This window comes from Macaca fascicularis, chromosome 12 (genome assembly GCF_037993035.2).
Source record: "Macaca fascicularis isolate 582-1 chromosome 12, T2T-MFA8v1.1".
NCBI lineage: Eukaryota > Metazoa > Chordata > Mammalia > Primates > Cercopithecidae > Macaca > Macaca fascicularis.
In genome coordinates this window covers 78,559,426-78,587,190 of record NC_088386.1, presented here as the reverse complement: position 1 = coordinate 78,587,190, position 27,765 = coordinate 78,559,426, and the positions used below count along the sequence as shown (strand labels likewise).

General features: G+C 35.7%; 1 protein-coding gene across 4 annotated transcripts in view; it reads left to right on the top strand.

Annotated features, from left to right (window-relative positions):
* The window catches only part of NCKAP1 (NCK associated protein 1), a 111,254-nt gene that overhangs the window by 10,641 nt on the left and 72,848 nt on the right, over window positions 1–27,765 (top strand). The window contains exons 2-7 of one of the 4 annotated variants that reach the window (XM_005573657.4): window positions 2,872–2,889; window positions 3,952–4,062; window positions 24,712–24,798; window positions 25,000–25,056; window positions 25,765–25,907; window positions 25,991–26,081. In XM_005573657.4, coding sequence (XP_005573714.1) covers window positions 2,872–2,889; window positions 3,952–4,062; window positions 24,712–24,798; window positions 25,000–25,056; window positions 25,765–25,907; window positions 25,991–26,081 — 507 coding nt within the window. Of the gene's footprint in view, window positions 1–2,871; window positions 2,890–3,951; window positions 4,063–24,705; window positions 24,799–24,999; window positions 25,057–25,764; window positions 25,908–25,990; window positions 26,082–27,765 lie in introns of all 4 variants that reach the window. The other 3 variants (XM_005573656.4, XM_015432461.3, XM_005573658.4) reach the window with 3 other exon arrangements.

Sequence of the window (27,765 nt, the reverse complement as noted above, 5' to 3'; positions counted from 1 at the left end):
TTCTGAAACTGCAAGTTGTGATTTTTTTGTCCTCAAAATGAAAGTTTTTTGAGTTTGGGTGGGGAATAAGATGAATTTTTATAAACTATAACTTCTGGTTAGTTGGAATTTTGCTATACTGTTTTAGTATAGTAGGAAACCTTAAAATTTTTAAAAAAAATTTTTTTGTAGAGATAGGATCTTGCTGTGTTGCCCAGGCTTGTCTCTAGTTTCTGTCCTCAAGTGATCCTCCCACCTGAGCCTCCCAAAGTGCCAGGATTACAGTTGTGGGCCACCATGCCCAATCAGCCTTCTTACCTGAATTATTTGTTATGGTTCTTTGCCAGGATATATTTCTTCTAGCTGATAACTTTTAGTCATGTCAGTTTATTTTTTTCATATACTTCTTTTTTTGCCTAAGTATTCCCCATACAAGTGTCTCTCTTGTTATTAAGCAAATACATCAAGTAAGTGGATTTTAGAAAAAGATAAGATGGGGCCCAGTACTTCTGTATCTATTAACCTCTTATTTTTTATTGGCATTTTTTTGGGTGCTCTTGGTATGCCAAATACTCTTATAAAGTCTGCAGATACACTTTCATGTAGTGAACATAAAAACTTTTTAGCATAGGTTGTAATTATTATGCGTTTAACAGATGAAGAAACTGAGGCACAGATAGGGAGTATCACTTGCTCATGGGTACAGAGCTGTTAAGTGATGGAGCCAAGATTTTGAACATGGACAGCCTGTCTTGAAACTCAGGTTCTTAACAATTAGGTTAAACTCTGTACAGTTACAACAAATGTAGACTTTAGACTGTGTTTAGGCTATATTTAGATGTTTAGGCTTGAATTGAATAAAGGAAATATTTGATTGAGAGAGAGAATTGTGTTTAATAGTTGCATGAGAAAGTTAACACTAACTTGCTAGTTCTATATATATTATGATATAAAAACTGTTACTACTATGATTACTATTCATATTAGACTTGGATAATTATTATCATCATTATAGCTATTATTAAAAAGCAGCTAGCATTTTTAGAGCACTTATGTGCTTATCATTTTGCTAAATGCTTTACATGGATTCTTTATCTCCTAGTCCTTGTAATAACCCTGTGAGGTAAGTACTAATTTCCCCATTTTACAGGCGAAGAAACATAGATTAGGAGATATTTTGTAATATATTCTAGGTCCCATGGCTAGTAAGCCATGAAAATTGAAACTCAGCCAGTTTTATTCCAGAATATTTGTTTTTAACCTTTGAGGCATACTGCCTCCCAATTAAGTATGTTAGATAATGTCTACTGAGCAGTGTGGAAAAGGTAAAAGGTAAATCAATTCCAGGGAAAGCAGATTATATGGTCCTTTATTTATTTCTTTTTTATTATTTTTTTAGTTTTAAGAGACAGAGCTTCACTCTGTGGCCCAGGCTGCGGTACAGTGGTGTGATTATAGCTCTGTAGCCTTGAACTCCTGAGCTCAAGTGATCTTCCTCCCTCAGCTTCCCAAGTAGCTAGGAGTATAGTTGTGCACCACCACGCCCTTATAATTTTTTTTTTTCTCTTAAAGCCCTGAGCTTACTTCTCTACAACCTCATTTAAAACATTTTTTTTGTAGAGACAGGGTCATGCTATGTTGCCCAGACTAGTCTCCAACTTCTGGCTTAAGCCCCTTAGCCCCTAGTGCTGTAATTATAGGTGTGAGCCACTGGACTCGGACAAAATAAAATTCTGTTCTTTTTGTTTTCAGTGTAAGAAGGAAGAGCTGCTCATTTATATATGTATATGTGTGTATACACACACACGCACACACACGCTTGTTTGGTTATCAACCAAAGAAGTTGTTTATATGTTTACATTCTTAAACAGTAAAATTTGTGATTGTGGGAAATGGATATGGTGATCTGTCATTTTCATTGTATGTGGTAGTCCCTAATAGAGGAATGGATAGCTAAATTTTTCCATAGTTAGAATATGAAAGATAATACTTATGAAAAAACTGTACGTAATTTGGAATCACTTTAGGATTTTGCACTACCTCAAGCATGTTTATGATACTTGATTTTTATTATGCGATTGATGTAAGGCAATGCTAATCTATAGCTATTTGTGTTTGGGCAAACTTTTAGTTACATGGTTATTATTCTTAGCTATTATATAATATTTGGGGGGAAGAATATAAATTGGAAGATTTTAAGAATATTTTAAAGAAATGATAGTCTACTCAGGGAAAGTTGGATATATTTTAATATTTATGATGTTGAAATGGAATATACATAGTAGTAATGTCAATCTGGTTAAAGATTATGAAGTTTACATTTCTTAAGATTTTGTTTTATTTCATTATATTTGAGAATTAAGAGCTTTCTTACTGCATTCCTATTTCCATTTGGAAAATGTAGGAATGTTCACATTGATTTTTATACTTTGGCGTGGTAGGAAGTTAGGTGATGTTTGAAAAATAGTTTCAATTTGAGCTGAAATACAAAAGTCATCCAATAACGATTTATTTTTATTCTTGGCTACCGTTTCTTTTTAAGGTATGTAAAATTTCACTGATGGTTTTGCTCCTGTTTTTATAGCTGCATGTAGTCTTTATTTTCCTTCTTTCTAGTATTATTTTAAGTTGGTTTAGAAAGAGCACCAAGAAACTGACCTGATTGTACACGTACACAGTAGTATTTATATGAATAGTATAAACTCTATAAATTTATTTTATACTAAAACTCGCTACTTAGAATACCTTTAAAATTGTAGCACCATATAATTCTAATCTTGTTCTGTTTTTCATAGTCTGCAGTGCATAAGTTTTCTTCTGAAACGTGTATCATAGTTTGACAATCATTGTTTACACGTAATTTTCTCTCTTTTTATTACAATGCTTCCCCAGCAAGGACAAGTTTGGAAGGTTTGCAAAGCTTTTCACCTTCCCTCTGCCCGCTTGCCCGCTTTCAGATCAGTTTCATGTTTCATAACTTCTCTTTCTGCAATCCACAACATAGCCATAGTAAACAATGGAAAAATATAAAATTGCAGTAGTATATTTCCTCACACATAGCAGACAGATACAACTTTTCAAAGGACACATCCTTTTTAAAACGCAATAAAAAGAAGTTAAATAGAAATGTTATAATTTTAGTAATTCCCTAAGGAATAACATCTCACTAGGAAGCAGTTAATTAAATGTCACCTAATGAAACAAGAACAGTATTCAAGATTATATTCTGTATTGTAGTAGTTCAGGTAGAAAGTTCTTTCTAATAATAATACCTTACATTTGTATAGTGCCTTACGGTTTACTGCAGAGAATGCTGTACTGCTGATATGGTCAAAATGTAAACATATCCATTTGTTCTGTGCTTATGATATATAGAACAGATGTAGATTCATTGTTTGAAGTGCTGCTGGTATGATGGAAAACAATGTTGTAACTCAGATACTCAGAGGATCAGGCAACACACCTTAGCACTATAAAGACAATTTTAGCAGCTTCCAGTTCTTTTGAACTAGGGCTCTTGTATTAAAATGTTTCAAGTGAATGAGGAAAACATTTTGGAAAAGACATTTAAACATAAGCTTTTATTTTATAACACTTAGAAAGAAACATGTCTAGTACTCTACTGAATATTTAATTTTGTAATATTTTATTAGCTTCAGATGAATACAATCCTACCTCAAACCAAGAATTTTTTTTTCTTTTTCTTTTTTTTAGGTTTGAGCTTTTTCCTTCACTGCTGTTCTGCGCTAACTGCTTTGAAACTTTCCATGCATTTTTTTTCAGTAGAAGAACATCTCTGTACTGTCTCCCATTGCATATTTCAGCTGTGACAATCCCTGCACTTTGCCTATTCATTTTATCACCTGCTCACCAAAAACAATAAATATCTCTTTAATTTCTAATTGCAGATTTGCTATTTTTGATTTTAGAAGAAGGGTGCATTTCACTTTTTTTATTACTGTTGTTTTATAGGCATGTGGGGACCCCAAGGCAAAACCATCCTACCTTATCGACAAAAACCTGGAATCTGCTGTGAAATTCATAGTCAGAAAATTCCCTGCTGTAGAAACCCGCAACAACAATGTAAGTTATCTAAATTTTTCTATTACTTGATTTTAACCATCTTTTAGATAAACAGTGGTCAACACAGTGCTTATAGTAGCTCTTCTTTACCTAATTGTTAACATTTTGATATACAGATTATATACCTTAAGAGTTTTTTTTGAGACAATATTCTTGTGTCTGAGACCAGAAAAAATAACTCTTATCGACATTGCCACTTTATTACAGAAAAGATAAGATCTTAGATTCCTACATATTTATTCCCTTTCAAATTGCAACAAGAGTAAGGTAATAGATATGTATATATTCCAAATTCTTGTGTGACTACTTGGGATGTTTTTGTTTCTTATAGTCATAAACTTCCTGTTGAAGTTAGTAAATGTCTTCATAGAGCTTCTGTTGTTTTAAGTAATTAGCTGTGTTTAGTTTTAAAATGTATTTGTTTTTCTGGTATTTTTGTAATTGACAATGATTTCTAAAGATTAAATAGTATAAGAAAATGATTGTGTTAGGGTCTTTATTATCCTCATATTACTTTTCATGTGGGAAAGTTTTTCTTAGTATACTGAAGAATGGTCATATTCAGAGTCTTTCTGATATGTTTACATATCTTTATAATAATTTCTATGAATAACTACTTTTGGGAAATTAGTTATTTTTTGCCTCAGTGTGGTATTTTCATATAAATTTTGACTCAGAATCTTTCTGCGTGTCTTCTCTTTTTATTTTTTTTCTCTGATATTTTCTTGTTACTATCTTTGCTGCCTCTTTTGCTTTACGTACAAATTTAGTTTAGAAATTTCCTCTCACATATGATCTTCGATTTTGAGAAGCTCTGTTGAAAAGATATATTGTCAGCTGGTCCAAAAATAGTGAGTTATCTCAATTGATTGTTCCCCATCAGTTACAGATCCAGCTCCTTGTTCTCCTCTTTGGCCCCTTCTCACTACTGCACTTGACTAGTTTACAAATAAAAAGATACATTGTCACCTTTTTGTTTTCTCAAATCATGTATGTTCATTGAAGATTTGTATTTAGCCTTTGACACTACTTTTACTTAAAAACTCTTTCATGTAGAAAGAAAATGCTAGTAAGAACCAATAAAAAGAAGTCAGATAAAGTGCTTTTTAAGGCATTTAAAAAAAAATCAAGTCTGTTTTTGGGGAGTACAGGTTAGTAGAGGTTTCATAAAAGATTGTTTTTGTAGAGATGAGATCTCACTATGTTGTCCAGGCTGGTCTTGAACTTCTGGGCTCAAGGGATCCTCCTGCTTCGACCTCTTAAAGTGCTGGAATACAGGCATGAGCTGCTGTGCCCAGCCAGAAAGATTGTTTTATAATTATATCAATATATTAAAACATTATAATTAGTTCCTGATTACAAAATAGGTGATTCAAAACTTGCATTTCCTAACACCATTATTTGTGTGGAGAACTTTTTTTTAGTTACTGACATTAATTGGCTAACTCATCTGAGAGATTATGTACTCTAAAAGAGATTTTATTATGAAAATCTGTCTTATATTTATTTTATATACACTTCTTTTTCTTACAGCTCGTAAAATTTCTGACATGAGCTCTTCAGAGAATCTTTGAAGCTTAGTTTACATATGTGTTTGTGTGTAAACTTATATGTGAGAATGTGCATTGTTTCTTAATAGTAGCTCTTTCCTTAGAAAATTAGAAATATCTGGTGAAACAACAGTAAAATTGTCTGGTAAAAGACCAGTTAAGAGTCTGCTGTTCTTGATATACTGGGCAAACTGTTTATTATCATGCCTTTTTTTTTTTTTTCTTTAATAGCTTTTCTTCTCTTTCTAACTGTTGCACAAAATCGGTATTTTTAATAATAGTTTTATTGAGATATAATTCATATACCGTATAATTCACCCATTCAAAGTGTACAATTCAGTGTTTTTTAGTACATTCACAGAGTTGTGCATCCAATACCACAGTTAATTTTAGAACATTTTCATCACCACCCAAAGAAACTTCGTGTCCATTAGCAGTCACTCCTGATTTCCTGCCAACACCCCTGCCCTAAGGCAACCACTGATACACTTTCTTTCTGTCTCTGTGCCTATTCTGAAGATTTCATCAGGAATAATATAATATGTGGTCTTCTGTGACTGGTTTTTGTCATTTAACATAATATTTTCAAGGTTTATCCAAGTTGTAGCATGTATCAGTACTTTTTTTGTTTTAAGAGACAGGATTTCACTCTGTCATCCAGGGTAGAATGCAGTGGTGGCCATCATAGCTTAACACTGAACTCCTAGACCAAAATGATCTTCTCCCCTTAGCCTCCTGAGTAACTAGGGCCACAGGTGCACACCACCATGCTCAGCTGTTTTTTAAACATTTAAAAAATTTTTTATCCAGATGTGGTCTGGCTATGTTGCCTAGGTGGGTCTCAGACTCCTGGGCTCAAGAAGTCCTCCCACTTTGACCTCCCAAAGCGCTGAGATTACAACTGTGAGCTGCTGTGCCCAATCTTCATTTCTTTTTAATGCCAAATAATATTCCATTGTGTGGATATACCACATTTTATTAATTCATTCATGAGTTGATGGATGTTTGGATTGGTTCTACTTTTTTGCCTATTATGAATAATGTTGCTATAAACATGTGAAAATTTTTGTATGGATATGTTTTCATTTCTCTTGGCTTTATAAACCTATGAAAGAATTGCTGGGTGGTGTGGTAATTCTGTGCTTAACCTATAAAGTTGATTGTACAATGTTGTTGAATGTTATGACTTACTTGTAGTATTTACTTTGTTTTGTTTGCAAAGCCTGGGTTTTTTCATATTGCCTTTACAATTACTCTTTGTAATGCTACTCTGTTGTTTTTTTATCTGCTGAAGTACTATGTATTGGGTATATATAAAGTCTTGTGATCTCAGTTTCGATCTGGGTCTGCTAAAATTTTGGTGAGAAGTTCCTAGCCAGCTCGAATCAAGACATGAGAAGTGAGATTTCAGTTTTATTATTATTTTTTAACTTATTGAATTAGTTGATGGAGCTTAAAGATTGGAAAAGATAGTAGTGTCTAGGATTGATAGGAGGTTGCGGATTTCTGGCTACTAAGTGCACCGTAGAAGTGGTATTGATACCGCAGTCTTTTCTTTCTTCTTCTTGTGCTTTGGATTATTACATAAATAGGTGAAACAGAACATGCTTACTTTTTCTCAGGGACCTAGGTTAGTACTATTTCTACTCTGATTCAAGTCTTACAAGTAACGCATGTCCCCAATTTCAGAAAAGGTACTCAAAAAAACAGATTTCTGGTGAAAATACATTTTTTTTTTTTTTTTTGAGACACGGTCCTGCTTTGTCACCCAAGCTGAAGTGCAGTGGAGCGATCTCAGCTCACTACAACCTTCCACCTCCTGGTCTCAAGCAATCCTTCTGCCTCAGCCTCCCAGGTAGTTGGAACTACAGGGGCACAACCACCGCACCTGGCTAACTTTTTGTATATTTTGTAGACATGGGGTCTTGCTGTGTTGCCCAGGCTGGTCTCAAACTTCTGGGCTCAAGTGATCCTCCTGGATTGGCCTCCCAAAGTGCTGGGATTACAGGCTTGAGCCAGCGCGCCCAGCCTCAATATATATATATATATATTTTGAAGTTTCTAAAATGAATTCTTGCAAGATTCTGCTCTTATCTTGCAGCCAAAAAAATCGTTTATTTTTTATTTTTATTTTTCATTTTTTATTTATTTTTTTTTAGTAACTGCCCTAATCTTCATACTTTTTAATCCCTTTAGAGTCCTTGAGCACATAGTTATTTGATATGCAACAAAGGCAGGCACTGCTGACAGGTAGCAGGATTGGTTCAGACATGGCTTCTACAGTGATGATGTTGGACTCTGTTGAGTCATTTTTACTTTCTTGGTAAGGGCCCTTTGTGACCAGTTGTAACAAGTTTTGTATTTCTAGTTCTGTATTTAGGGAAAATCTGGGACCAAAGAATGAGGTTTTTTCCTTGGGTCATGATGTTGAACTAAATGCCCCATATGCTTCAAAGCAAGCTGATTAAATGAATTTCAAAATGAATAAAAACCATACCAGTTTTATAATTATAGCAACCACTTATTATCTGAATGTGTGCCAGGTTATGTGTATTAATAGAGTTCCTCATTTTATTTCAGATTAAGCAAAGTATTTTTGAGCTGAAAGATTATCTAATTTATCTATAATATAAATGCTTTCATTATTTTGAAAGTGTAACTCTCAAATAGAATTTGTTTCTCGTAGGTTTCTTAAGAGTATGTGGAGGAGAATCTCTTATTTTTCTGGATGAACAAAATAGTAGAAAGTCCTTTCTTATTTTATTAACACATAAAAATTATTTTGCCCAGGAAACCTAAAAGGCAATGTAAGCAAATGTTCAGGTGTATGTTAAAACTTTTCTAATTTTTTTTCCAATATTTTTTAAACTTTTTTTTTTGCCTCTTTCCTATATTGCATTATACCTAAAAGGGTAGTTTGTGTTTTTTAAAACAGTAAAAATATTATCTGGAACAATAGTGTTATCATGGAATTAGCGTATTACACATTTTAATGTGAAATTTTGGATTTGATTTCCAAATCAATGAGGAAATGATAAAAATTACTATCCTATATATGTTGAATTAGATCTTGAAGTCTTTAAGAATAGGGACATTGCTGGCGAGTAGAGTGTCACAAGAGTGATATAGGGATTCTAGACTAGGACACAGGCTGTTGTTGAAATAATTTGAAAATTATGTTTTCCTAAGTTAGAGGAATCTTTTATGTTATAGATATTATTTATCCCCTCTCCCAAAAAACATAGAATTATAAGATGTTAAGTAAAACATATTTTTTATTTAAGTGGCTTATAAAGTCACTCTAGGAAAGACAAAGTAACTCTAAGTGTAATAATCAGCAGTAAAATTGGTTCAGAGGCGTAGCAATAGAGCCTTTTAAAACTCTGTTTTATCCCTAGCGCCTGATACTTAAGAGGCACTCAATAAATGTCCCATTAGTGAATGGAACTATTTAATACACTCTAACATAGCCAGCTTTCACTTGTATTCAAACATTGCCTTAGACTTACGTCAGGACCTGAACTTATCGACACTTTTTAAAAGTTATTGAGTTAATTTTAGCTAAAAAAAGGTTGTACTTTTTAGTAGAACTATTCAAATACATCTCATTAATGGTATTATTGAAAGTAACCCAGAAATAGAGCAAGAGTCTCAGCTCCTAAAAACATAAATGTGTTTTAGGGGTGGGGTGGTGGAATTGGTGTAGGGAGGCCCTTGACACATGCACGCACTGTGGTTTGGTAAGGACTTAGAAAGAAACGGTAGGCATATTTAACTCCTTCCTAACTTGTCTTTAAGAGGGCATTCCTTGTTTTGTCGCGATTCCTATTAAGATAGTAACATACTGGTTAAGAGGATGGACTCTGGATTCAGTAAAGCAGAATTTGAGTTCTGGTCTTTCCACTTACTAGCTGGCTGATTTTGGGCAAATTATTTAACATCTTAAGGTATTGTTCTTTTTGTTTGTTTTTTGTTTTTTTTGTTTTGCTTTGTTTTGTTTTGAGACGGAGTCTCGCTCTGTTGTCCAGGCTGGAGTGCAATGACATGATCTTGGCTCACTGCAACCTCTGCCTCCTGGATTTGAGCGATTCTCCTGCCTCAGCTTCCCGAGTAGCTGGGATTACAGGTGCCTACCACCATGCCTGGCTGATTTTCTGTTTTAGTAGAGACAGGTTTCACCGTGCTGGCCAGGCTGGTCTCAAACTCCTGACCTCAGGCAGTCCGTCTGCCTCAGCCTCCCAAAGTGTTGGGATTATAGGTATGAGCATGAGCCACCGCACCCAGCCAGGTATCATTGTTCTTATTTTCAAAATGGTGATAATACCAATCTCAAGGAGTAGTTCGTTGCTTCCTAAAGCACGTAGTACAGTGTGTGACAAATTGCTTTTGAAGAATGGAAGCTGTTAACATTTACCTCTTTGACTTTTTGGTCTAGTTTGCTGGGTTTTCTTCTGGGTACCCTTTAAATGTGGGTATTTCTAAGTGACTTCTCCCACCTGTGGTGTATGTGTATGAAAGCACTTACCGCTGTGGCTTCAACTAAGTACATATACGATCTCCTATATTCTGTGCTCTAGATCAGGGTCCCCAACCCCCAGGCCACAGACAGGTACCAGTCTATGGCCTGTTAGGAACCCGGCTGCCCAGCAGGAGATGAGTGGTGGGTGAGTACACTAAGCTTCATCTGTATTTACAGCCACTCCCCATCACTCACATTACTGCCTGAGCTGTTTCTCCTGTCATATTAGCAGTGGCATTAGATTCTCATAGGAGCGTGAACACTGTTGTGAACTGTGAACGTGAGGGATCTAGGTTGCAAGCTCCTTAGGAGATAATCTAATGCCTGATGATCTGTCACTGTCTCCCATCACCCCCAGATGGGACCATCAAGTTGCAGGAAAGCAAGCTTAGGGCTTCCACAGATTCTACATTATGGTGAGTTGTGTAATTTCATTATATATTATAATGTAATAATAGAAATAAAGTGCCCAATAAATGTAATGTGCTTTAGTCACCCCAAACCACCCCGCCACCCCTCCACCCCAGTACATGGAAAAATTGTCTTCCATGAAACTGGTCCCTGGTGCTAAAAAGGTTAGGGACTGCTGCTCTGGAACTGAATTCTGGCTACCCCTTTGGACAGCTCCACAAGCTAAACAGAAAACTTTTTATCCAATATGGAACATGTGATTATCCTACCTTTTTTTTCTCTTTTGTGTTTCCCCCCTTGAGCTGTCACCCTCCACTTGGTTATTTAAACTAGAACCTTCAGAATCCCTTTTGACTTGTAAAAAATATCAAACTTGTCATATATGGCTCGTCCGGGTTCCCCACTATAATGTCACTTGAATTTATCCCCTTCAGGTCTACATTTCCTGCTGGGACAAATGCCATGTTAATCCAAACATTGATTTTTATGCCATCCAATCTCTCTTACTTTCACCTTCCCTTCTTCTCTCCCTCCAACCTCCACCAGGAGAAGCAGAACAAAACAAAAAATCACTTTCTCTGTGGTACCCGATGTCTGCATCTTCCTGGACCACACACTCGTCTTTGAATCCCTGTTGACTGGCATGTAGTAGGCCAACAAATAAGAGTTTGGTTTAGAAGGAATCATCTTACTGTAAAATAATATAACTGGGAGTTGTAACAACATACTTCATCATGAATAAATATATATACCCTAATGGAAAATCAAAGGAATATTTGGTCCTGAGCAATTAAACATTGCCAGAATTTAAGCAGTTTTGATACAATGAGAATTAACTGAAATGTCAATGTTCTTTTAAAAAGGTATCATCAGTATTGAGTTGTTAATGACTCTTTGACATACAAAAGTCTTTAATTCTATCTTGACAAAACCATAAATAAAAGAACTCCTCAGGAGATGCAAGTAAGCCTTGCTTTGATATATTTGGAAAGTAATTGAAATAGGTCAAATAGTGGCAGGGAATTGCATCAGCACTGGTGACCTACCTAAAGTGATTTAAATTTTTTGCTTTTTATTTTTGCCTAAAGAACGTGAATACATGATAATAAATAGTCCAGAAGAATTTAGGATGAAAAGTGAATATCTCCTACTTAACTTTTTCCTACCCTAGTCGTATTCCTCAGAGGGAACTTCTATTTTTAGTTATTTCTACAGGTTACTGCTAGAACTATAACAAATATGCTTATTCCCTTATAACTTCAGTTACCAACTTTAGACAGTCTCTCTTCTATGCAACAAAAGATGAGGATTTAGCTTGCTCAGTTTACTTCCCCTTACTTCCCCCCTCAAGCCTTTTCCCCAGTGATTTTTGTTAGTATTTTTGGATCATTGATTACTTCCTTTTTTAACTTCAGTATAGTTTTTTTTTTTTTTTAATTTCCTCACCCTTGGTTATTTATCCATTTATCCTTTTATTTTCATGTCAAAATTGTTTATGCTTTTTTTTTGGTTTTGTAATTATACAGTGTTCTGATGCTATATTTATTATATGTTGGTTGAAAAAAAATGTATTAGTAAAGGCCTAAGTGCTTGGTTTGTGTTTCTTCATTCCGTTGTCACACTTTGGGCTGTAAGATGAATAATATATTTAGCATTAAAGAGAAAAGGAATCTCTCTTCCTAAATTCTATCATTTACTTAAAATTATTTTACAGTTTCATAGTTATACCATGACTTTCTGAAATTATAGTTATAAGCCTTTTTACTATCTTTAAATTTATTTGGCCTGATAATCATGTCATCTTTTTATAATTTTTTTTCCCCCTGGAACCTACTCTCCTCTAACTTTCTGTCTTCTAACATCAATCTAGATAGTTTATAAAAGCCTGCTGTGTAGCTTTCATTATGGGTTATATTTTTGTCTTCAATGTAATGATTTTACCTGCGGTTTTCCACTGAATTTTCATGAGTTTGAGAATCCCCTAGAAATGCATTTAGAATTTGTGTGTGTGTGAATGAATTTTTAAGCTTTTTTTTTCATATTCTCAGGGGTGGTTCTTATGATCCCAAAATACATCTATTTTAAAACATCTCCTTTCTTATCCTTTTTATATAACTACCTGTGGTTTCAGAATATTATTTTGTGCATCTTATGTACTCTGTATTTTTGTCATACTAAACTATATTCATAACCTCTTCAACTGAAATGAGACTTTCTGCTTTCCTGGAAATGAGACTGCCAATAAGCATTACACTGGGGTTCCATAGCGTAGCCTTCAAGTATATACCTTTCTGGCATCTGTAATCATTTTTCCATACTTTCAAATTTCCTGAAGTTATGTCTTGCCTCTAAGTGATAGTTTTTCAGCTTTCAGTCATTAGTCTGTTTGGCTGCAGTGGTGATTTTGATACCCTTCATGGTAGCAGAGGACATTATCACTACCTAATCACCTGTTGACCTTTAACTTTGGTTTCCTTGGTCATTTCTTTGGGGCCTTTAGCCACTTTTAACCTTGTGCCTTTAAAGTACCTTTAGCATGTTATCTTCTCATTGTTTCTTCATGGCAGATTCAGTACTACCTTTTGTCAGATCTAAAGTTAATTGCCAAGATCGAAAATAACACAATAAAAACTACAATGGAATAAATCATACATGTTGCAGAGTACTTACTTTCTTTTATTCTTCCTAGCACTCATCTTGGCTAAGAATATTTTCAATAGGTACATTAATGGTCCCTGGCCAAGAGTATGCAGGCTAGTATACTATGTTAATTCCAATTGTCTAGTGTAGGATAGAATGTAGAACCTAAGGAAAATATATTTGCTTGCTTTATTTTTTAAAGGAGTGTTGTATTTGGGAAAAGTATGTTTATACTTTCACTGAACAAATGGCCACGTTTCTTTTGCCTCTGGACTTTTGTTTGTGCAGTTTTTACTATCTGGAATAGTCTCTCTTTCCCATGTTCTTTCACTAGGCTAGCTTGTCTTTCAGGTCTGTGCTTAGATGTCACCATTCAGAGAAGCTTTCCCTGACCTTTCCAAATTAGTTTAAGTTCTGCATATGTATGTTTCTATCACATTCTCTAGTGATTATTCATTTATTTATTTAAGTCCTTTATTGAGTGCCTTCTATAAGCCAAGTTGTGTTCTGGAAGAGAAGGATCCAGCAGTGAACAAACAGAAGTCTATCCTTATAGAGCTTACTATGTTGAACAGAAATAAATAATGAACGAATAAGAATATAATACCAGGTAAAGAGTTCTAGGAAGAGCAAAGCAGGGTAAATGCATAACACTAATGCCTGGCAGATGCTAATTTACTTAGGGTGACCAGGAAAGGCCTTACTGAGAAGAAAGCATTAGGGCAGAGATTTGAAGATACAAGGGAATGAGTTTAGCTAGGGGAGGAGTGTTCTGTGCTGAAGGAACCTCAGCTCCAAAGGCTCAGGTGGATACTTGCCTGGCATGTTCAGGAACAAGGAGGGCATTATGAGCAGAGTAGATGATTGAGGGGCACCGTAGTAGGACATGAAGTGCTAGTGGTTGTAATGAATAGGCAGGTCATATAGGGCTTTCTGGACCATAGTAAGGACCTTAGCTAATTACCTTGAGTGTGTTGAGATGCCATAGGAGGGCAGTAGTAGAGGAATGAAGTGATATGACTGTGATCACTATGGCTACTTGGTAGAGAATAGTCTGCAGGAGAGCAAAGGTAAAAATAGGGAGAATAGTTAGGAAATTTGCCATCATTGAGATGAGAGCTGATGGTGGCGTGGAATAGGGTGGTTGAGGTGAGAAGTGTTCAGATTCTGGATGTATTTTTGAAGATAGAACCTATAGTATTTGCTGAGGAATTGGGTGTTGGTTGTATGGACAGTGAGAAATAAGACTTTAAGGTTTTTGGCTTGAACAAATGTCAAGCTATAATAGGGTGAGAGAACAGGAGAAATAGGTTTGGGGTAGTGCGGTGGGAGTAGTACAGTGAATGCAGTGGGGAAAGTACCCAGTAGCTCAATATTAGACATGTTAAGTTTGAGAGGCTTACTGGAAATCTGAGTGGAGATATCAAATAGCCAATTGTTTATGTGAATCTAGATCTCAGGTTAGGTTTAAGCTGACTGTCAAGTTGAGGAAGATTATTGAGGGATTTGAGAGAGAGAAAAAGGAGTGGAATAATCATCTAGGAGAATAGGAAAATGAATTGACAGAAAAAATTGAGTAGTATTGCCACTCAGTTATGGTCAATGATCATGAAATCAGGTTGAGATCAAAGTCAGCATAAGTATATGCTTTTCTACTACTGTAGGTTTTATCAGACAGTTATGAACGAGGGAGGGAAGGACAAGGTAGTAATTATAATGATGAGCCATTTAAAATTAAGATGGATAAGAAAGTAGGGGGCCTGGGCACAGTGGCTCATGCCTGTAATCCCAGCACTTTGGGAGACTGAGGTGAGCAGATCACTTGAGGTCAGGAGTTCAAGACCTGCCTGGCCAACATGGTGAAACCCCGTCTCTACTAAAAAAATACAAAAAACTACCCGGGCATGGTGGCGGGCGCCTGTAGTCCCAGCTACATGGGAGGCTGAGGCAGGAGAATGGCGTAAACCTGGGAGGCGGAGCTTGCAGTGAGCTGAGATCCGGCCACTGCACTCCAGCCTGGGCGGCAGAGTGAGACTCCATCTCAAAAAAAAAAAAAAAAAAAGTAGCCAGTTGAGGTGATGTGTGCATGTTGTCCCAGCTACTTGGGGAAGCTGAGGCACAAGAATCACTCGAACCTGGGGGGTGGAGGCTGCAGTAAGCCAAGATCATGCCACTACGCTCTGGGACAGAGTAAGATTCCATCTCAAAAAAAAAAAAAAAAAAAGGCATAAGAGGATGAGTGACAGTAAAAAGATGGTAGAGTGAGTGGGTAGGAGGCCTCTCTGTGTTGAAAGAATTTGTGGAGGCAGAGTATTAGAGATTTTAAGTGGGAACTATTCTCCCAGTGATGCCACCTCACTTTGTCTCCAAATCTCCCAAGAACAACAGATGTCCAAAAAGGCCAGACAGAAGCCAGGATAATTTAAACATCAACTTTATTCTGGTTTACAGCTTGAGAAAACTTAACATCAGCTGTCATGCCCTCTGTCAGTATGTATTCATGTACCAAAAATCATTCCTGGGTACCTACTCAGTGCAGCCTCTCCTTTAACTTCCCTGTTTTGCTCCACATTTTCACCACTCTTAGAAGCTCTGACCTTTCTTATTGTGGTCTTTATCACACTAATGTATACATTTTGTTTTTGTTGTTACCCTTTTCATGTTATTGCCAGTTGGTGAGAACGTTTGTCTTTAAGGGAATATGGGAATAGTAGTTTCTCACCATCTTTCAACCTTGCACCAAGAAGTTAATCAGCTTCTAAAACTGGATAATCAGCTTCTAAAACTGGATATTTACCTTAAAAAGAACAAAAAAGCCAACAAAACCAAAAAACAAAAAACAATTGGGAGTTCCCTGTACACCTATATACCTATATACACATCCCTCACCAGACAATGAGCTGGTTTAGGGCAGGGTCAGTGCTTTATTCATATTTTTTCTCAGCTTCTGCCACAATGCCTGGTAATGTAATAGGTTAATATATTTGTTGTCTAAATGAATAAAATGTTATTACAGTAATTCTTCACTTATCTGTACTTTTCATGTCACTTGCCTCTCTGAATCACATCTCAGAGTTAGGAAGGAAGCAATTCCACTTCTGGGACTTATCCGAAGAGAAATGAAAATATGTCTACCCAAAGACATGTTCATAGCAGAATTTGTTATTCATGATAGCCCCGAACTGGAAACAGTTCAAATGCCTATTAACTGATGAATGAATAAACAAAATGTGGTGTGCACCTTTAACAGAATACTACTCACCAATTAAAAGGAACAAACTATGATAAACGCTGTAACAGAGTAAGTGAAGCCAGATGTGAAAAGCTGCATATTGTCTGATTCTCTTTTATAGGAAATGTCTAGAAAAGGAAAGTTTATTGAGACAGAGAGCAAATCAGTAGTTGCCTATGGCTTGGGAGTAACAGCAGGATTAACTGTTAATGGGCACAAGGGTTTGGGATGATGGAAATGTTCTAAAGCTGGATAGAGTGAATAGTTTCACAACTCTAATTTACTAAAATTATTTTTCACTTTTGATGGGTACATTTCATGGTAAGTAAACTGTACCCTAATAAAGCTGTAAAAAACCAAATGATTTTGAACAACTAGAAATGGTATTCTAGAATAAATGAAGTTTATTCAGAGAAAAGCATTTTGGTTCTCCTGTGACCAAGCTTGTTGAGTCAGTTAGGCAAAATTGTAACAAGTATATTTTCTAACACACTGTACATTAAAAGGAACTCTCATCAGGAGCAAATGATAATTGATAGAGAAATAAAAATTCTTTAAGTATAGCAGGCAAGGACCATTTAATGTCAGATTATCTTGTACGTGTCAATAGCATCTGAGGCCACCTTGACATAAATAAATCTGTGTAATTATCAATTACAATGATGACATCTAATCAGTAAGAAAAGCTTGATTTATGCCTGGTGTACTGGTTTTGAAAGTAAGTTAATCACAGAAGGGTTTTAAAAAATTATTAAGATTGAATGTAGAGGAACTAACCTATTTATATTTCTATTTGTAATGGAAAATAGTGCCATTAAATGAGGTAAATTGTATTATTAATGCAGTGTGATACCTTTTATACAAAAATGTTACGGTTGACCAACCCCACTATACCACGGTATATAATTAGTGATTTTTGTAGCACTGATGATAAAATTAATTTCAAGTTTGCTTTAATTTGACCATCTATAGCCAGAATCTTAAATTTTTAAAAGTTTTAGCTGAGGCACATTAATGTGCTCAGGTGGTGAAATAGAAATTATTTTAATCTATATTGCTGAACTTGATGTTAATTGTTTCAGTAACCTATTGCTGCATAACAGATCACCTCTAAATTTCGTGGCTTAAAACGACAGCAGCTTTTTTCTTATGATTCTGTGGGTTGACTGGGCAGTTCCTCTGCTGGTCTCACTGGTTTTAGGTTGCCGCAGTGCATTCCACTGGTGCATTCTGGGGGATGGGACCAGCTGGAACAGCAGGGATGCTGAAGTGCCCTTTCTCTATGTGATATGAGATCTCAGGCTTCTTCATGTACAGCACTTCAGGACAGTGTTCCAAAAGAGCAAAATCAGAAGTTGTAAGACCTTGCCCTAGACTTAGAAGTGACTCATTGTTGTTTCTGCTGCTTTCTATTGCTCAAAGCAAGTCACAAGGCCAGCCAAGATGGGAAGGGTGGGAAAATAGACAACAGTGCTTAATGGGAGAGGCAGTAGAGTTCTATTGCAAGGAGGCATGGACACAAATTTTAATTTTTTTTCTTTGCCTTTCAGTTCTTTAATAGAAAACTCTTTGTGCATTCCAGAATTAATTTAATCAGAAGACTAGCAATATGAATTTAGAGAAACATAACATTAATTATAAAGTGAAAGGGTTGAATCAGATTTTTTAGAAGTTTAAGTCTGTGTAATTGATTATAATATAATTAAATACAAATGTTTTCTTTAGCTTGTCCCTACACTATTTTTATGTCATTGTAAAGCAACTTGAATGTTGAAGTGTATTGAAGAAGTGTTTCAAGTTTTGAAATCTCGTAGACCCGGATTGGCATCTACCCTTTTCTGGTCTGTTTCTGTATCTGCAAAATGAGGATTAAAATGTGTTTTGATTGAGAAGATGAAAACCATCTGGAGATGGATGGTGCTGATGGTCGCACAGCAGTGCAGATGTGCTTAAAGCCACTGAACGGCACCCTTTGAAAAGGTTAAAATGGTAAATTTTATGTTATGTGTATTTTACCACAATAAAAAAAAGTAATGTACCTTGAAAAAGTATTAAGAGGATTCAGTTTGGTAATATATCTTAAACACTCAGTAATTCAGTAATGCACATTTTACTAGGCTAGTGTTAGGATAACCAACCTTCCTTCCTCCCACCCCTTCCCTCTTCTCTCCCCTTCCCTCTTCCCTCCCCCTTCCCCTTCCCCCTCCCCTTTCCCCTCCCCTCCCCTCTCCTCCCCTCAATCCCCTCCACTCCCCTCCCATCCCCCACTCCCCTCCCCTTTTTGCCCAGGCTGGAGTACAATGGCACAATCTTGGCTCACTGCAGCCTCCACCTCCCAGGTTCAAGTGATTCTCTTACCTCAGCCTCCGGAGTAGCTGGGAACACAGGTGGCTAACCTGCCATGCCCGGTTAATTTTTGTATTTTTAGTAGAGATGGGTTTCACCATGTTGTCCAGGCTGGTCTTGAACTTCTGACCTCAGGTGATCTGCCCACCTTGGCCTCCCAAAGTGCTGGGATTACAGGCATGAGCCTCCGCACCTGGCCTGGATATATTTTCCTAACATGTATTTACTACCGTTTCCTCAGAAAAATGCATTTCTGAAATATTTACTGCCAGTAAAATCACTTTGTATATGAAAAAAGAAATGTACTACAAATAATTTTAAATAGGATCCTAAGGTTCTTTTAAAACATGACTATTCTTTGTGTTAATTAGAATTTTTTGGTAATCTTAAGAGATTTGCTTGTGTTTGATATGCATATGTCTTGTTAGTTGCCACTCATTTCTTTTATGCTTTCCTACTCTGAAAGGACATAATGTGAAGTATTTTACCCAACTTTGGGAATTTTATTCAAGGGATTAAATCAATTTAGAAACTCATTTGAGACATGAATTTATACCTACTATCAAGTTCATTTATGACTAGCAATGAAATTTTAAAATTGGTAGTATCTTCTCTCCCTCACTGAAGAGAAGAGAAGTGAGGTGAGGGAGTAAGCTACGCTAAGAAATGTTGAAGAGCACCCCAGACGTGAGAAAGAACAAGTGCAAAGGCTCTGCGGTGGGAACACACTTGGTGAATGCAAACACAGCTGAAAGACCAATATGGCAACTATACTGAGTGACGGTGGAGGAGCATGAAAGAAGAGGAGGTCTTAGAGATAGGCAAGGGCTTTGATTTAGACTTTATTCTGAGGCACTGGTAAATATTTTGTATTTTATTCTAATTGTGAGATGAAACTGTTGGAATTAAAAAATGAATTTTATATTGAAGTATTGTTAGACTTACAGAAAATTTGCAAAAACAGTATATAGAATTCCCCTATATTCTTCACGTGCTGTTAACATCTTGCATAACATCAGTGGAATCAGTTTTTTTAGGGTAGTGTGGTGCTTTAAAATGTTCACTGTGGCTGGGCATGGTGGCTCACGCCTGTAATCCCAGCACTTTGGGAGGCCTAGGAGGGCGGATCACCTGAGGTTGGGAGTTCGAGACCAGCCTGACCAACATGGAGAAACTCCGTCTCTACTAAAAATACAAAATTAGCTGGGCATGCTGGCACATGCCTGTAATCCCAGCTACTCGGCCCGAGGCTGAGGCAGGAGAATTGCTTGAACCTGGTAAACGGAGGTTGCGGTGAGCCAAGATTGTGCCATTGAACTCCAGCCTGGGCAACAAGAGCCAAACTCCGTCTCAAAAAAAAAAAAAGAAAGAAAAAAACCAAATACGTTCACTGGGCTGCTGCTATGTGGAGAAGATTGAAGAGGCAGGAGCAGAAGTACAGAGACTAGTTAGGATGCTACTGTAGGGGTCCACATGAGAGTTGATGACTAGGGTGGTAGCTGGGACAGTTTAGGCAGAGATTTACCCAAATAGCATCTCAGTACACTCTTACTTTAAACAGCCTGGCCTTAGAATATCATACTAAGAGTTTGAGCAAGGCATTCCTTGAAACCAAACTTCTGAATTTGGTTATTTTTTAAGAGGAACAAAATACTAGCAAAACTTAGATTAAGAAAAATAATTTATGAATAAGCAATTTCAATAACAGTAGAAGGTAATAATTGAAATGAGCGAATAAAAACTATACCCACATTCCTTTGTATTCAGTGGTTTAGCTCTGTGGGCACTAATTCCTTATAGTAATTTGCCATTGCTTTTTCTCTGGAAGAATGAAATACTTGAGGATTTAGAATAAATAATAAATTTCCATCAATTTTCTAGATACTTATATTTGTGTGGAAAATGCTTCTTAATTGAACAAAGATCAATTACCAGGACTTTTCAATTTAGAGATAGGTTCCTTGCCGTAAGCATGCCTGATGTTTATCCAGTTTATTTTCAGTTTTTACATATTTTTCTTGAATATTTAGAATAATGACCCATAGCTAAAAAGTTTAAGGAAAACATTATACAAATACTTTGCTAAAATATTTGCATGTATCACATGAATATGCTTTTATAAGTATTAGTGTATTGAGGCCGGGTACAGTGGCTCATGCTTGTAATTCCAGCACTTTGGGAGGCCAAGACGGGAGGATCACCTAAAATTAGGAGTTTGAGACCAGCCTGGCCAACATAGTGAAACCCCGTCTCTACTAAAATTACAAAGAAATTAGCTGGATATATGGTGTCTGCCTGTAGTCCCTGCTACTCGGGAGGGTGAGGCAGGAGAATTGCTTGAACTCAGGAGGCAGAGATTGCAGTGAGCCAACATAACACCACTACACTCCAGCCTGGGCAATAGAGCAAGACTCCATCCTCAAAATAAAGTATTAGTGTAGTGAATAGAATCAATTTTTTCTCACAATAGTACTTTTTTAATGTTCTGTTGTATTACTTCGAACAATGTGTTACCTATGTTCTGAGGCCATTTTCTGCTTTTTATTTTCTATAAAACAATGAGATATTGAATTAAGAAAAGTTTGTTGCAGATACTAGTAATTTTTGGTAGTATCTACTCTCCCTCACTTTAGGAACTAAAATGTAGCGTTTTTTGTAGTTGAAGCAAGAGAGTTGTAGACACTTTTTTTCTTCATTGTTGTAGTTGACCTCTTTCACCCAGGCTTTATGGAATTTATTTTCATTGAAATGGGGAACGTGATTGCATAGAGATATTGAGAGGATTGTGTGAGAGACCTGTAAAATGTTTGGAACAATCGATGCCTGACACATAATGTATGCTCAGTAAATATCAGCTCTTATTAGAAATACTATGGCTAATATTGAGGAATATTAAAGTTTTATTGTACTTATTTTGAAGAAGTGATCTGCAAACTTCCTTCGTTATTCACTTAATATTTAATGTACAGCTTCTGGCTGCGAGGCATTGCTACATATTCTTATGTACATTATCTTGGTTAATTGTCCACATCAGCTTCCATTTTGATGAGGAGGGTATTAGGCTGGAGATGTTGTCACTTAGCCATGGTTGCATAAGGTATGCTTTCTAGCATCACCTCCCAAAACATATCATCTGACACTGATAGTCTTTGAAGTTTGTCATTATAATCCCTTATCTGATAGATGTTTGCATTGGAGACTTCCTGTGTCCGGAACTGTATGATATGGACTAGGGAAATTAAAACTTGAGTTTGGTACACTGTCTAATTGTGCTGGAGATAGCTATTATAGAAGATAGAAAGTGATAGCTACTGTTAGACATTATACATGTTTAGAGGAGGGAGATGTTAGCATTTCAGGGAGGGAGTTCAATCAGGTATGGTTTTCTGGAAATGGGATTAGCATTTAAACTAAGTGCTTTAGGAATAGTGGGGTTTGGACATGTTTAAATGGTGGGATTCTGACATTCCAGTAGAGGAAACAGTAAGAAAGCAGGAGATGTGTATAGAAGGTAGTGAATAGATTGTTTTGGCTACCATATGTAGTGTGTGAATACATGTAGGGGAAATGTAGATTGGAAAAGTTAGGGCCAGATTGTGGAGGGCCTTGAAAGCTTGACTGTTTTGAATTTAGGCATCTAGTAGTTGTTTGATAAATGTTTGTAGCTAAGTAGAGTCTGGTCATATATGACTTTGGGGGAAATAAAGTTGAATGAGAAATTTAGCCTGTGAGATTTTATTAAAAAGGGAAACGATTGGCATGTAGAATGGTAGAAAGAACACTTTCAGAAGTAAAGAGATGAGATTTCCAGTCTTGGCTCTGTCATTAAGTAGTTGTAACTTTAAGAAGGTTGTTTTAAGGTCTGTAGTTCTTAGGTTCTTAATATGGAAAATGAGATTTGTATTTAAGACCATTTAAGGCTCATAGTAAGATGGTAACCGTATTATTTATTGTTCAGACTAGGACACAGAAGTTGGAAGGGAAGGGGACACAATTAATAAAATTACACTAGGGCAACTAAAATAAATTGGGATTATTAAGCCCAATGTAAACCAAATTATACCGTTCATATCTTATTATTATGAATGTACTTTCACCTATTGTATTTTGAAACTCAAGTTTAAAGTACTGAAAAGCAGGAAAAAGGACTAAGACGTCAATTCTAAATGTTTAATGTTGTCGAATAAGGTAGTAAGTAATTCACTTGATGTTTTTGGAGTAGTAAGGATTAAAATGTGCATATATAAACATGAAATTGTTCTGAAACAGATTATGTTGTGCAAAATAGAGTCAGCTACTCTCACAGATGAAGCTAAAAATAGTCACTACAAGTATATGTCTTAATTTGTCTGGTATTTAGGGGTAGTAATGAAATATTTCGTTTGTGAGTATTTTCTTTTTATTTTGAGATGGAGTCTCATCTCTGTCACGCAGGCTGGAGTGCAGTGGCTCAGTCTAGGCTTACTGCAACCTCCTCCTCCCAGGTTCAAGCGATTCTGTCTCAGCCTCCTGAGTAGGTTGTATTACAGGCATGCGTCATCACGCCTAGCTAATTTTTGTATTTTTAGTAGAGACAGGGTTTCACCATGTTGGTCAGGCTGGTCTTGAACTGCTGACCTCAGGTGATCCACCCATCTTGGCCTTCCAAAGTGCTGGGATTACAGGCTTGAGTGTGAATATTTTCTAGATAGAATTACTTCTTTAAATGTCTTCAGGGAGTGCAATATTTAGGGTGGTTTACCCTTATAATAGTAGGGTCTAGCAGACTGCTGTGCTTACTGTTTTAAATTGGCTTTTTGTAGTTTAAAAAAAAATTCCTCTGATGTTAGTTAGGCTCACTGCTGTAAAATTTCTGACATATCACAGTGGTTCAGTACAATTATGTGTGGAGGCATCTTCACCCTAATGTTCCTAAGTGTAATTCAGAACCATATGAAGGCCTCAGCCTTGTATAGGCTTTGATAGCAAATCTGATATTTTGAGCCACTTATATTTTCCAGTTTTCTCATGTTCTGAATAAACTTCTTACACATTTAATGTATGTTTACAACACCTGGGTATCTTGTTAAAAGGCAGATTCAGATTCAGTAGATCTGAGGTAAGCCTGAGATTCTGCTTTTCTAACATGCTCCTAAATGGTGTGGGAGTGGCTATTCAGCAAACTGCACTCAAGAGTATCAAGGTTCTAGATCATTTATTGGAATGCTGAGAATCTTATAGGGCATTAAAAATAGCTAGATTCTTTTAGAAATTATATCATTGATTGATATAAGTTGATTTTAAAAGAAAATTGGGACTTTTGTAAATTTAGTTATACGGTTGATTAAAATACTGTTTGTCTTTCACATTTCCCTCTTTCATGTCTTAACTCTAGTTTTGCTTCTTTCTCATTTCTTTTTTGTTGTTGTGGTTTTTGCTTTTGTTTAATATATTATTGTGTTTTGTGGATCTGGTCAGGGAACCGTTACCGTATTTTATGTTTGTATCTACATTTTATTTTGCATGCGTAACGTGGCTTTACCTGGATGTTCTTTTTGGTAAGTTCCAAATTTATATAGCATATTGTTTTTTTGTAGTGTAAGTTGTAATGTTTTTCACCTTCTTTTCTCCCATTTCTAGTAATGTGATCATGCTCATGACTTGTTTTTAATTTTTTAAGAGTTCATTTGATACTTTTTTCCTAACACTTTCAGATTTTCCTCAATAGTAGTGCACTTTGGTACTAATATGCTTTGATTTGTTTTATAGCCTCACACTGTCAGTTGCTGATCACTATTAGCAGTTGCTGTCTCGAGTACTTTGGTTTTTTAAAAAGCCTTAATCATCTAGAAGTATTATTCTAAAAGCTTGTGCTTCCATATAGCAGTCATAAAAGAAGATAGTTTGTAGTAAAATTAAATATTTTTGTTCTCTATGAGCAATGCATTCTAATTTTGTTTTAACAGCAACAGCTTGCACAACTACAGAAAGAAAAATCAGAGATTCTGAAAAATCTGGCATTATATTACTTCACATTTGTAGATGTTATGGAATTTAAGGTATGTATTTTAATATATAATATTTAACATTTCAGAAGTAGATTTAAATGTTTATTAATTGTGTAAATTGCTGTGTCACTTGTAAATAATAAAATAGAAATCTTCCAGAACTGAAATTTAAAACATACCTTATTTGTTTGTGTTTTCTGAATTTAAACGGATTTATACAGATAAAAGATTACAATAAGTATTTCTTTTCAGGACCATGTTTGTGAATTGCTGAATACTATTGACGTTTGCCAAGTCTTCTTTGATATTGTAAGTATCATTTTCAGAAAAATGTCCAATTATTCTGTTTCCAGAAGAGCTCAGGGGACCAATTGCTTTTCTTTAGCTGGATTATGTAACTAGCATATAAAGTTTTAGCATTATTAATTTGGCTTGTTTTATAGCTTTTTAAAAAAGTAAAGTGTATATTCTCTTTATTTGTTTTGATTGTCACTGAGTTTAAGTCTTGTACGTATTGGGAAATACACATTAACTTTAGTATTTTATTTAATAGGCCCAATTTTCAAAAGTTAAGTGGATAATATTTTCTCTCTAAAAGGCATACTTGGACTCTTTCTTAGTATGATAATTTTTAGATACAAGAAGTCAAAGTGAAAATTGTCTCCATTTACTTAATGGTGAACTTTAAAAAGAATAATTTTTTTTCCTCTTTAGTGAGATTGGCACCAGTGTTCCTTATTATTCTGGCTTTTATCCTTTTGAACTGTTACCAGTTTGAATATAGTGATCACAAGCTCTTTTTCTTTCATCCATGAAATTGTGTCAAACACAAAACTGTTATCTGTAACTGCCAAGTTTTAGACATGCTTTTAGTGAAAGGAATTAGATAGCATTTTAGAATGGGGATAAAATAAATACAGAAAATTATTAGCTCTCAATAGCTTCTGTGAAGATTTTGTGTGTGTTTTAAATTTTAAGAAATAGGAAGTAGTTGAACTTGATTTTTTTTTCTCCTAGACTGTAAACTTTGATTTAACAAAGAACTACTTAGATTTAATTATAACCTATACAACACTAATGATACTGCTGTCTCGAATTGAAGAAAGGAAGGCAATCATTGGATTATACAACTATGCCCATGAAATGACTCATGGAGCAAGGTAGATTTGCATTATAAAAGTCTTTCTAAAATGCTCAATGTGATAGATTACAACTCATTGAAATTTGATATGTCTGTTTTAAGTGACAGAGAATACCCACGCCTTGGCCAGATGATTGTGGATTATGAAAACCCTTTAAAGAAGATGATGGAAGAATTTGTACCCCATAGCAAGGTAAGAGACAGTTGTTAGGCATATGAGAGAATAGGCATATAACATAGCGTGAGGATAGATAGTTGGATAAAGGGATAATCCTCTTTTTGAAAAATACTATAATGGGATATAAGTAATAGTTATGTGTGCTTTTATCTAATTATGGACAGGGAACTAATTAATGAGATTCAGAATAGTGTATAGAGACTCAAGAATATTTGATTGATTTCATTATAGTTTTTTAGATTTTAATACAGCACTAAACAATAGAATTTACCATGTGGTATTTGAGAGGGTCTGTTCTCACACTAATAGGTTTTAGTAGCAATTCTGCAAATTATAGTATAATATTTGTCAAGTTACTTAACCTCACAATACCTCAGTTTTCTTATCAGTAAAAATGGAATAATAATAGCACTTAATTTCATATGGTTCTTAGAAGAATTAAATGAATTGCTTCATTAAAAAGTACAGAGTATTTGATAAATTTTAACTTTATTATTATAGTCTCTTAATGAAAAAAATGACAGGGGTTTTATGAAAATAATTTGAAATGACTATCTTTTAAGAGATATTAAAAATAATGAAATAATTTTGGTTGTAAGTAGTCTTGTCATTATGGATTCTCTGCAGAAGGGCTGATTCACAGAATGGTAGTTTCTAAACACTTCAAGGAAATTTATAGGTATCTCATCCAATCTCATTATTTGTAGCTAAGGATTAAGGGCTGGAGCAGTATCATGACAAGGTAAGTCATCTGGTAATAATGGTGGCAAAACCAGAACTGAAGCCCAGGATACTGTAATCTTGGTCTACATTGTTCTCTTTGAATCATGAAAGTTAATACCTTGTGTAAGTCTGTGCTTTTTTCTTTATTTGAGACAGCGTCTCGCTCTGTCGCCCCAGCCAGAATGCAGTGGTGCAATCTCAGCTCACTGCAGCTTCCGCCTCCTGGGCTCAAGTGATTCTCCTGCCTCTGCCTCGGGAGTAGCTGGGATTACAGGCCTGCACTACCACGCCTGGCTAATTTTTTGTAATTTTAGTAGTGACAGGGTTTAACCATATTTCCCAGGCTGGTCTCGAACTCCTGAGCTCAGGCAGTCCACCCACCTCAGCCTTCCGAAGTGCTAGGATTATAGGCATGAGCTACTGCACCTGGCCACTGTGCTTTTTTCTTGACATACAGTTAACACCAATAATTTTCTTTGAATTTTTTTACTCCCATGAAAATTCTGAAGAATTTTTTCCAGATTTGCGTAGCTACATTATACACAAATTTATATAGGTTTTCTGTCTGGGAATTGGTTGAATTATTAGTTTGCAAGAAGCTAGTAGATGGCATCAGTTTTGAAATTTAAAAAAATCAACATTTTAGATGGAAGTATCAGAATTCCTCAAAATGCTGCACATATCATGGTCATCTCCTGTCTCTAATATCAGTAGTGGTTTTTCCCCACCCGGAACTGTCTTTTCTATTCCTCTCCTCTTTTCTCTCTGGATCCATTTAGGATTTTTCCCTAATCATGTATGGTCTTGTTTTTATTTAACTATTTTAGATTTGGTTCTTTTTCCACTTAGGTGTTGAAAATTTCCTTGACAGCCTGTTGAAAATTCCAAGCTAGGCTCTTGGCTATCTTTTTAAGTTCTTTTTTTTTTTTTTTTGAGACGGAGTCTCGCTCTGTAGCCCAGGCTGGAGTGCAGTGGC